We start from the raw sequence: 12,096 nt of genomic DNA, 5'->3' as shown, positions 1-12,096 counted from the left end.
TAGCACAGCCAGAGAGAGAAGGGGGTGGGGCGGAGGTTAAAAGTGTGCTAGAGGATATGTATGGGTTTCACATGAACACTGCTCTTTTGTTTTGGGGGAGGTCTCTGAGTCCCATGCTGGCCTCCCAACTCACCAAATATGGGGGATGGCCTTGAATTTTACACCTCTGGGTTTATGTGGTGCTGAGGATAGAGCCTGGGGCTTTGTATTTTAAACAACAGCCCCAACAGTGCTGCTTTATTTTATTTTGTTTTGTTTTATTTTATTTTATTTTATTTTATTTTATTTTATTTTATTTTATTTTATTTATTTGGTTGGTCTCAAACTGAGATCCTCTTACCTTTACCTGGAGGGCTGGGATTAAAAAGGCATGACATCATATCTGGCCAAACAATGCTGGTGTTTTTAAAATATTCTTAATTATGTAGTTTTTTTTAATGTTGGAGTGCTCTCTCTGCATGTACACCTACATGCCAGAAGAAGGCACCAGATCACTTTATAGCAGCCAGAGTTCTTCACCACTTAGCCATCTTACCAGCGCCAAGCAAAGCTGTTGTAAATATAGGAATAATTTTTGATATAAAGGGAGTCCTGGGGTCAATTGCTGATACTTGTGGGGAGCTGAACATCATTTTACTAATTAAAAACAAAAAGAAGTAGAAATATGGACTTGAAAAAAAAAAAAAAAACTTAAAGAGTTAAGCCAAAGAGGAAGGAAAGTTTCTTTGGTTCTTGATGTGTCGAGTGGAAAGTTCCTTACATTTTGGCCCCAGGAGCAGTCTGGTGTGTCGTGTCAGGTGGCCATACTCCTTGGCTTAATGCGCACACAGGGGAATGGTGATTGTCAGTAGCATTGGATGAAATGAACACATTGAATGTGCTGTGAGTGTATAAAATTTGGAGTAGGGGCCTCAGTATGGAGGAACAGACTAGATCTCTGGGGGCAAAAGAAACAGACTTTGAGAAAGGGTTGTGCTGGGTGGGGTCAACTGACAGCATGGCGACCAGAGGGAGGTATAGGGCAGGCCTGTGGGTATGGCACTGACTCTATGCAAGATGTGGAGTGACAGGCAGCCTTCACATCTTGCTCAAGATGTCACGGTTCTTTAAAAAGATAGAACAGCTTGGCTAGTAGCATATGCTTTTAATCAGCACTGGGAGGCAGAGGTAGGTGCATCTCTGTGAGTTTGAGGCCAACCTAGTCTACATAAGATTTATAACCCATTGACACTCACCAGGTTACTTTCACTTAAAAAAAAATCCTGGCAATAAACTTTTTAAAAATATATTAGCCTGTGATGTCTGGAGGAGGTGTTGCTATTCAGTTTATAGGTTAATTCCATTTAAACTTAGTTACCTCCACTGGGTGTTGGTGGCGCCTGCCTTTAATCCCAGCACTCCAGAGACAGGCAGAATCTCTTGAGTTCAAGGCTAGCCTGGTCTACAGAGTTCCAGGACAGCCAGAAACCCTGTTTTAAACCAAACCAAACCAAAACCAAAACAGCAACACCAACAACAAAAAACCATGGTTATCTCCAATGCTGTCTTATAGTTGCACCATTTATATTTAGGACTAATCTAACATATTTTTAAAAAATTAATCTTTATTTTCTGTGTACAGATTATTGTTTGCATTTATGTCGAGTACCTTCAGAGGCCAGAAGAGGGTTTCATATCCCCTGGGTGTAGAGTTTTGAACTGTTCTGTGGGTGCTGGGGGCCAACAAACCCAGGTCCTCTGGGAGAGCACCAATGCTTTTATCAGCTAAAGGCAAATCTCCAGCCCCCAGTTCCACCTTTATAAAAGCTTGTCACTTCTTTCACTGGTACAGCTCAATGTGATCCTCCTGCCTCAGCCTTCCAACTGCTGGCATTAGACCATCCTGACTTTGGTTTTCCTTATATAATGGATCTCCCTCCCAAAAGGGGAAGCTGTAGAAATTACCGTAGTCTGCTGGTGCGCACAGATTTACTACATTCTGTCAGTGGAGAGTTTCCATATTCCTTTCTTCCCCCTCTCGCTTTTTTTAGATATTTTATTTTTATTTTATGTGCATTGGTTTGAGGATGTCAGATCTCCTGGAGCTGAAGTCACAGACAGGTGTCAGCTGCCATGTAGGTGCTGGGAATTAGAACCTGGGTCCTCTGGGAGAGCAGCCAGTGCTCTTAACCACTGAGCCATCTCTCCAGCCCCTCTCCCCTCTCTTAGCAGCCCACCTGGCCTAGAACTCACAGTCCTCCTGCCTCAGACCTCACAGAGTGTTAAGACTACAGCACCTACCTGGCTCTCCTAGCAATTCCTTGCAGCTGTGCCACCTGTTGGTTTGCATATTTATCCCCTCAGGGCCTCGCACATGCTGTGCGAGCACTCCCCCACACACCCCAACTTTCAGAGTCCTCCAGCATGTAGGTGTATGATAGTCTTTGCAGCCTGGCTCCCTACTTAAGAACATGTGGTTGGATTATGCTATTAAAAGTCATGTTGTAGCAGTGGTGTCTTCTCTGAGTCATTTCATGATTTTTGTCAGTATGATTTTATGATAATTATGTAGAGGTTCTTTTCCCTCCCTCTTCACAGAATGGCTTAGGGATGCTGTATTGCAATGAGTCTTTTCTTTTTCTTTTGAGACAGTATGATGTAGCTCTGGCTGGCTTTGAACTCACTGCGTAACTGAGGCTGGCCTTAAACTCCCAATGTTTGTACCTGTGTCTTAAAAGTGAGAGACATGTACCACCACACCTGGTTATGTAGATGGTCTTTCTTTTTTTCTTTCTTTCTTTTTTTTCTTTTTGGTTGGGGCTGTCTCACTGTGCACCCTGGTTAGCCTGGAACAGTTTGTGGCTGTGCACACCTGTAATTCTAGCTCTTGGGAAGCACCAAGAGAAGGGCTAGGAGTTGATGGCCATCTTTGGCTACCTGATCATACAGAGACCAGCCCAACCTACATACACTCTGTATTAAAAAAAAAAAAAAAAGTGCTAGAGATGAAGCACTGTGCCCCCTGCTCATGGACATAAACCCCTTATTCACCCAAGAGGAAAGAGGAGGGCTGGACAGGGGAGCTTACTAGTTTCTTTTTCCAGGGAAAACCTGACAACAGTCATGGCAAGTGGCAGCGGGGACAGTGTCACCCGCCGGAGTGTGGCATCCCAGTTCTTCACACAAGAAGAAGGACCAGGCATTGATGGCATGACCACTTCTGAGAGGGTGAGTGTCACTGGGGGAGGCTGGGAGTGAGAAAGTCTGCCTTCTGCCTTTGAATGATGCTGCCCAACAGCAGAGAACAGGAGGGCTCCAGGGATTGGCCCGGGCTGGCAAAGCAGGCCGCAACACCTGGTTCTTCTATCCTTCCAGGTGGTCGATCTCCTGAACCAGGCTGCGCTCATCACCAATGACTCAAAGATCACAGTGCTCAAACAGGTGAGGCGGGGTAAGGGAGAAGAAGGGCAGGACAAGGCCGGGGATAGAGTCCCTGAGGGAGCCCTGCTGACACCTGCTCATGCATGCCTGCACTTTTACATGTCTGTACACAGACCCACACGCCTGTGATGCATTCATACCTGCCTGTGCACATGCACACTCATACATACCAGTGCCCCAGAGTGCACTGCTGTACAGCATGCTCACTCAGTGCTTCTCACGATCTGGGGCTGGGGCACAGTGGGAGGGGTCACCTCTGTACTTTATGCACAGAAAAGCAGGCCTCAGAGTTTACAGACTGAGCCTAAGGACACTCTGCTAGCAGCTGGCAAAATTAGCCATTGGATTCTGGGGACCACCTCAGATCCTGTGCCTTTCGTTATTGCCTTTCCCCTTACTATGGTCTGGTTAGGTGGACAGTGACCTATAGTGGACAGGCTGGCATGCAGAATTAAGAGGGAGCTCCTGCCTGGGAGTGTTGTTGCACACCTTTAATCCCAGCACTCAAGGAGGCAGAGGAGGCAGATGGCTGTGAATTTTAGGCCAGCCTGGTCTACAAAGCAAATCTAGGACAGGCAAGGTTACACAGAGAAACCCTGTCTCCAAAAACCAGTTCCTGACCTGTCTTCAGGATAGGGGTCACGGAGGGTTTTCTAAAAGAGGCCATCAGAACCAAGTGCTGGAGGAAGAGAAGCTGAAAGGCATAACCAAGCATACATAGGCAGAGCATCAAATCATGCAGAAGCGGAAAAGAATAGAGCCCTTCAGAACAAGACAGGGTGGAGTCCATATGAGCTCTGTGGCAGATCTCCTGCCTAGAATCCCATAGTAGGGGTGGGGTTGTGCTCAGTGGTTGTGTTTATCAGGCATGAAGCCTAGGGGTCCTTCTTCCTAGAACCACAAAGACTGTGGGACCACACTGCCTAGGTCGGGACCCTATTTCTCCCCCCTTAGCACATGGCCGTATTCCCCTGTGCAGTACCGTGGGTGCTGACAGTGGTGTGGTTATGAGGGTGATTTACTAGGAATATTTGGAGTTGTATTGTTGAGGTCTTGGGCTTGCTTTAGGTTGCAGGAGGATGTCTGGAGAAGGTGTTGTTTCAAAGAGTATAGTGTGGGGCTGGAATGACTGCTCACTGTGAAAGCAAAAGGATCTGTGTTCAAAACTTAGAGAAAAGTTGGGTGTGGCCACACATGCCTAGGACCTCAGCTCGAGGGGTAGAAACAGGTGACTCCTGGGAGCTGCCTAACTAGCCTGGCTAAAATTTCCAGGTTTGAGATATTTGAAAGAGGAACAGACAAGGAAGACACTCTGTTTGTACACATGAATGTGCCCATCCCCTCACGGCCCTTGTACTTGGGAGTTCGGGGATTATGAGTGAAAGCAACTGTGTCTGGCTTTGGGGCCTTGTTTTATGTCTGCTCCTCCTTCCTTCAATTGTCTAGGTCCAAGAGCTGATCATCAACAAAGATCCCACCCTGCTAGACAACTTCCTGGATGTGAGTGATGGGCCTGGGGGTAGGATGAAGGGGAGGTGATGCCCTTGGTGTGGCCTGATCCATCTTCCCTCTGACGTTACAGGAGATCATCGCTTTCCAAGCAGACAAGTCAATTGAAGTGCGCAAGTTTGTCATTGGCTTCATTGAGGAGGCATGGTATGGGGGCTCCTTGAGAGTGTCTGGGTGTTCTGGCTTGTGTTCCTCAGGGTCCCCCAGCACACAGCTAATGGGATTGCAGCCCTAGATGTCACGGAGTCACTGCACTTCAGCCAACACTTCTTGGGTGCTTTGTTCATAGAACGGGAGTCCTCCTTTCAGAATACAGGCAGCAGCTTACTATTTCTCAGCCACTGTCTCCACTGTGGCTTTTCTCCACCAGACTGACGTGACATGGGAACTGGGAATTGAACTCAGGGTCTCTTTCACAGCAGTATGCACTCTTAGCTGCTGAACCATCTCTCTAGCCCACTTCACCCCCTTCCACTTCTTTACTATTTAAAAATGATCAATCAGTGGTGATTAGTACAGTCACTTTCAGTTTTTGTTTTGCTCTAGACAAGGTTTAAGCTGAAGCCCAGGCTAGCGTAGAGCCTCCTGTGTAGCAGAGGTAACCATGTATATTTGGTCCTCCTGTCTCTGTCTCCCTGTTTCTGGAATAGGAAATTTGCCGTCACCCTGGCCTCATAGTTTAGTTCTGAAGCATCTGTCGGCCAGAGGGGAATCATATCCCTCACTGTTTGCCCATAGCGAGATGATCTGCTGAGAGGCATGGAATCTTATTGTGCCTGATCTTACACTCTTGCTGGCCCTCTGAGCACTCAGGTGGAAACCCACGAACTTGCCTGACCTTATCTCCCTCTGGCTCTCACAAAACACCAGTTCCCTTCGTAGCCAGTCTGCTTCTGCTTGACCTGTGACCCCAGGTGGACATTCCTTCACTTCCTCAGGATACTTCAGAAAACCCTTCCAGAGCATTCCCTTTGGGTCTTGCCCAGTAACACTTCTGTCTTTACTGTCACTGCTCTCTATGGTGTTCTGTACTGCTTGAAATTGCCTGGAAAATTCTCCCCACAAAAAACTTCAGATTCCCAGTGGGGCCTCACTGTCTCTAGCCTCCCCGTTCTGGGTCTGCCTTAAACAGTGTTGGATCTAATAGCAGTGACAATGGCTGTTGTAAGCAAAGGCATCTAATCATGGCTCATAGTCTCTTGCCTGTGATCCCCATAGCAGCCTTAGATGGGGCCAGTTGCCCTCTCACAGTCTCAGAAGGGGCTGTAGCTCATCCCTTCTTTACTCATTCTTGGCTCTGTGAGGGGAGGAGATAAAGTAGCTCTTTCTGTTGCCCTCGGAGCCTGCCAGGAGCTGTTGAGTCTTGACCTGCTTTGTCCAGCTTTCAGCATGAGGCTTTCGGGGATTTCTTGATCTGTTTAATTGAGAAATAGGCTTGGAGGGTCAGGTGGGGTCTCTCTGTGTTGACTTGGTGGAACTTGGCAGATCTAGGATATTTTATCCTATATCTCTGACCCCAATGCCCACTCTGTCACACTCTCTTCTTTACTGGGAAAATTGGTAGAGACATGATCTCACCATGGCCTTGAACTTGTGGCTGTCGTGTTTTCCCCCACACCCTCCCTCCGTGGTCCCAGCTTCCCCAGTGTTGGGATTGCAGCATATGCTACCATACCCAGCTATGCTAAATTTTCTTGAGTTCACAAAAAATTGTGTGTGTAGCAAATGTGTCCCAGTGTGCCGAAGGACACAGCATGGGGCAAAGCTGTGTACTGCCCTGCCTTCTGGCCTCACAGTTGAGCTTGTCTGTTTGAGAGAGAGTCTCACTTAGCCCAGGCCTGCAGCCAGTTTTCTTTACCACCGAGCCATCTCTTAGCTTGTGTTTTTTGGTCTTTTTGAATGTTTGGTATTTTTTGTTGTTGTTTTGGGTTTGGTTATTTTTTTAGATAGGTTTCTCTGTGTAGCCCTGGCTGTCCTGGAACTCACTCTTTATACCAGCCTGGCCTCGAACTCAGAGATCGGCCTGCCTCTGCCTCCTGAGTGCTGGGACTAAAGGAGTGTGCCACCACCACATATAAATGTTTGATATTTTTTGAATGATGCAACCAATGTTTAGACTTGGATTGAAACTTATGTTTTGAAAAGTCCCATTAATGTGCTGAGTTTTGAGGGCTAGCTTTCTCAGTTTCTTTGTTCCTTGACCAGACATTATTGGAGGCCTTTGGTTCTGTCAACCCAAGTGAACCTAAGTCAGATCTTCGAACCAAAGGGTTCTTACAATGGTAGCCTCCAGTCTTGAGTAAACACAACTAGGTGTTTTTATTAAGTTCTTTCATTGATTACTTGATGGGTTTTGTGGCCATTCACACCTCTGCAGTAGGTGTTCTTCCAAATAAGATAAAGATGGAACAGGGCTGGGGATGTGGCTCATGTACCTAGCACATGCAAGGCCTTGGGTTCCGTCACCAGCACTGTATAAATGTGCACGGTGGTGCATGCATATATACACGCTAGCACACAGGATGTGGAGGCAGGAGGGTCTAGGGCTCCTCAGCTCTTGGCCTCCTAATTAGAGGCCAAGTTGCGATTAAGACTTTGTCTCAGAGAAAAAGCTGATGCTGCACATACTTCAGACAGTTGTTGGCTGTCACTTACACAGCCAGCAGGGCCCTACAGAGTTGAAGGAGTGAAGACTGTAGGACCAGCCATAGTATAGGGGCCCAGGGCAGCTCTACAGTGGAGGTATCAGCATTCTCCTCCACTACTGGATGTGCTGGCAACAAAGATTCCGACACCTCCACCTCAGTTTCTTGATTTGTGGACCCTGAGTCCCCATCTCTTACCCCTGGCCCCTTCTCTTCCCTCCCTAGCAAGCGGGACATTGAGCTGCTGCTGAAACTGATCGCCAACCTCAACATGCTCTTGCGGGACGAAAACGTGAATGTGGTGAAGAAAGCCATCCTCACCATGACCCAGCTCTACAAGGTGGCCCTGCAGGTGAGGGCCGCAGCTGGGCCTTCCAAATGAAGGGTGGCTTCCTAACAGTTGGAGCCACGTCAGAGTGGGATTTGCTTTGATGCCGGCTATGCTCAGCACTGGGCACACACAGAGCTGGCACTGCTCTGCTGAGCCACACTCCAGCCCTTGTTTTATGCTTGTCTTGAGCCATCTGAAGTACCCAGGGAAACCTTGAATTTCTCTCTCTTTGTGCTAGGAGTCCCTTAGCTGGGTTATAGCCTGTATTGCCAGTCCTGATGAGTACAAGCTTGTTATGAGTGAGGTTTGCTGTCAGGAGCGTAGACAACAAGGCATCTAATATTGTTTTCTAGGTCCACTCATTTATGCATTCAACAAACATTCCCCAAGAATTCTCAAGCCCTCTGCCAGGTGATGTAGGGGACAGCCAGGACCAGGACTGTAGGTGCAACCTTCACAGTGCTCCTAGCCCAGTGAGGGACACAGACTAAAGGATCATCTCAACCAGGTGTGGATCGCTCACCTGTAACCCCCGCATGTGGGAGGCTAAGCCAGAAAGAGTTCAAGACCACCTTGGGCTACCTTGGAAGATCATGTTTCAAAAATAATAGCAATTTTTTTTAAAAGGATCATGAGTTGTAGAGATAGCCAAGCTTTTGGAAATACTTGCTCTTCTGGAGGAGGACGCAGGTTCACTTCCTGCCACCCACATGCTGTCTTAGAACCACCTGTGATGCCAGTTTCAGAACATTTGATGCCCACTTCCAACTTCCTTGGGTACTGTTACATGTGGTGCACAGATACACGAAGATAAAACACCCTTATACGTAAACAAATCTCAGAAAGGGGGGGATCATATGACTTCCTCTGGCTGCCAGTTGATGACACAGGAGTGAGTTCATTGGTTGGAACAGTGAGTTAGGTTATCAAAACAGTCAGTTAATTGTTGCCCTTTTTTTTTTTTTTTTTTTAAATATATGTAAGCTTTGTGCCTGCATGTATGTTTATGCAGTTTTTGTGGAATGCCTGTGGAGGCCAGAAGAGGGATCAGATCTAGGACTGTAGTTACAGTTGAGAGCTGCTGTGGATATGGGAATGCAACCTGGGTCCTCTGCGATAGGATAGCAGCCAGCCAGTGCTCTAACTTCTGAGCTGCCTCTAGTCATGCTCCCACCTTCTGAGGTGACTCCTCTGTCTTGAGATCTGCATCACTGGGTTGTGTCTTGGTCACCCCCGCCTCACCCAGTGCTGAGCATAACTGTGCCTTAACCAAGTGAATGCTCATCATTGAGTCTGAGGTGGGCCAGAGCCTGCTGGTGGCTGATGTGCTGTCTTTGTTGTGTCTCTTCTCTTGCTCCCTGCAGTGGATGGTGAAGTCTCGTGTCATCAGTGATCTCCAGGAGGCCTGCTGGGACATGGTGTCCTCTATGGCCGGGGAAATCATCCTGCTCTTAGATTCTGACAATGACGGCATCCGTACACATGCCATCAAGTTTGTGGAGGGCCTCATTGTCACCCTTTCGCCCCGCATGGCTGACTCGGAGGTCCCCCGACGCCAGGAACATGACATCAGTCTGGACCGCATTCCTCGTGATCACCCCTACATCCAGTACAGTGAGTGCCCTAGTGCCTTGTGTGGGCTCACCACCTTCTCTCAGTCACCCTCTTCTTCCCACCTACCCCTTTCCTCTTGTCTTGTTTCAGACAGGGTTTCCCGTATCCTGTGTTAGCATTGTGTAGCTGAGGGTAACTTGAACTTCTGATACTCTTACCTGAAACCTTGCAAGTTTAGTAAGTCTACAGACCAGGGCTGTATCGATAGAGTGCTTGGCTGGCACAGAACCCCAAGATTTCCCCAGTTCTGAATACACTGAGCATTACATGCCTGAAAATCCTAGCGCTTGGGTGGAGGATCATGAGTTCGAGGCCAGCCCAGCCTACAAAGTAAGACCCTGTGTTTAAAAACAAAAACTCGCCATGCAGCACCTTGCAGTGCTATTGCAGTGTCTGTAGATACAAATGAATGTATTGTACACATCTTCCTCTAATATGAGTCAGTGTGTTTACACTGAAGTGTTGTGTACTGATTTTGGAGGACTAGACTGAGAGCCATGCTGCTTCGGGCCTGTTGGGTTGTGTGGCGAGTCTGCATCCAGTCAGGTTGACAATAGGACCTCACTGACTGACCCTCTCTTCTCTCTCATTAGATGCCCTATGGGAAGAAGGCAAGGCGGCTCTGGAGCAGTTGCTGAAGTTCATGGTACACCCCGCCATCTCCTCCATCAACCTGACCACAGCGCTGGGCTCTCTTGCCAACATCGCCCGCCAGAGACCCATGTTCATGTCCGAGGTGATCCAGGCATATGAGACTCTGCACGGTAGGTTGGGTGTCCCCCACCCTCCACCCCATGTCCTCCCCTGGCCAGGTGGTTGGTTCTTAAGGAACCATAAGCTCTAAGCCTCGCTGCATGCCAGTCAGCACTGCAGCTCACCATGAGCTCCATGATAGATGGAAAGCGTTGGTGTTGGGTTGTGGTATTACTGGGGGCCCTTTCTGATACCCACCCTAACTCCCAAATAATTGACCCAGAGACCTATTAGATTTACTCAATAAGGTAAAACACTAAAGCTGGGCAGATGTTCATTTAGTTTAACCCAGCTATGCTAGTCGGGCCACCTCCTAGCCATGTGCCCTTTTAGCTGCTCTCTAGTCTCACCCTGGCCGATCCTGCTCCATCTTTGTTCTCATGGCAACTTTCCTATAGCAACCTTCTTCTCTGCCCTCTCCTCCTCCTTTTCCCCCTTCTCTCCTCCTCCCTTGCCCCTCTAATCTCCATCCCTTCCTTCTTTACTTCCTCCCTCCCTCCCTTTTTCCCTCCCTCCCTCCCTCCCTCCCTCCCTCCTTCTGGCTGGGATTGGAAGTCCAGCCTTCCTATCTCCAAAGAGTATGGCGTTGAGGCATAAGTGGATGCTTGGCATGGTTCTAATTGTTCATCTCTGAGCTCTTGGTCGGCTTTGTTTCCTGAAGCAGTGAAGATGGCCCCAGAGCTCAAGGCTCCTGAAGGATCCACTTAGCAACAGAGTGAAAGAGAGCGACTCTTTCCCCATCATTCCAGCAAAAGTCAAAGGCTGATGCTCATTGTTTATGATTGGCTGAGCAGAGCCTGCGAGCCTGCTGCTGAACCAATCACAGTGGCCTGGGAAACGCAGTGTTCTCATTGGCCCCAGTCTCTTGCACACTTGAACAGAGGATGGAGACAGGGTGATTCCCTCAAAGGGGAATGAGAGTGGCGCTGGCTGAGGAACTGGTGGATGCTGTGAAGGCTGAGTTAGAGGCCTCTTTTCCTGGGGAGCAGGCATGGCTTGCTCACCGAGGTGACTGAAACTCTGGCTGCTCATGCCAGTGGCAAGAGGATTGGCCTGAGCTGTGGCAGCAGTTCAGCAGCTTGTGAAGAAGGTGGCAGTTACAGTCTCCCCAGGGTTAGCACTGGCCTGCAGATCAGAGGCCTGACCTGAGGCTTGCTACGCAGACAAAGAACATTTAGGCTTTTCACCTTAAAGGACTAATGTAGTAGAGGTGTTTTAGGTTTTTAGTTTCAGCTTGAAAGTGGGAAGTCATTTTTTTGAGCCTAGGAACTTTCCAGAAAATGTCAGCCAGCGCCCTGCCCATGTCTGGGGCAGAGCATTGAGCCTGGTAGGCCCTGCAGTGATCTTTCCCCAGCACCAAGCTTCCGCCTCTGTCCTCACAGCCAACCTGCCCCCAACACTGGCCAAGTCCCAGGTGAGCAGCGTGCGTAAGAACCTCAAGCTGCACTTGCTGAGCGTGCTCAAGCACCCTGCCTCCTTGGAGTTCCAGGCCCAGATCACCACCCTGCTGGTGGACCTGGGCACTCCCCAGGCCGAGATTGCCCGTAATATGCCTAGCAACAAGGACTCCCGAAAGCGGCCCCGGGACGATGCAGACTCTACGCTCAAGAAGATGAAGCTAGGTGAGCAGGGACATGAGGTCTGGCCTTGTCTGAGGTCGCTAGTGGATCTGTTAAGTTGCATTAATACACAGTACATTACAAAGCATGATGTGGTAAACATAGCTAAGTAAAATAACTATGGCATATAATACATTAGTAAATGTACTTCTAATCTAGGAGCGGATAACCTTGGTTGTGCGGCCTCCACCTGTGGATAGCTGGG

General features: G+C 48.5%; 1 protein-coding gene across 1 annotated transcript in view; it reads left to right on the top strand.

The window, feature by feature from the left end:
• The window catches only part of Sympk (symplekin scaffold protein), a 29,635-nt gene that overhangs the window by 1,435 nt on the left and 16,104 nt on the right, over nt 1-12,096 (top strand). The window contains exons 2-9 of the mRNA XM_055615495.1: nt 3,084-3,207; nt 3,355-3,420; nt 4,867-4,920; nt 5,003-5,076; nt 7,800-7,926; nt 9,270-9,519; nt 10,113-10,283; nt 11,655-11,894. Of these exons, the coding sequence (XP_055471470.1) occupies nt 3,103-3,207; nt 3,355-3,420; nt 4,867-4,920; nt 5,003-5,076; nt 7,800-7,926; nt 9,270-9,519; nt 10,113-10,283; nt 11,655-11,894 (1,087 nt within the window). The 5' untranslated portion in view covers nt 3,084-3,102. The remainder of the gene's footprint in view (nt 1-3,083; nt 3,208-3,354; nt 3,421-4,866; nt 4,921-5,002; nt 5,077-7,799; nt 7,927-9,269; nt 9,520-10,112; nt 10,284-11,654; nt 11,895-12,096) is intronic.

This window comes from Psammomys obesus, unplaced genomic scaffold, assembly GCF_907164565.1.
Source record: "Psammomys obesus unplaced genomic scaffold, mPsaObe1.curated_primary_1811, whole genome shotgun sequence".
NCBI classification, from domain to species: domain Eukaryota; kingdom Metazoa; phylum Chordata; class Mammalia; order Rodentia; family Muridae; genus Psammomys; species Psammomys obesus.
This window is presented reverse-complemented; position numbering and strand designations above follow the sequence as displayed.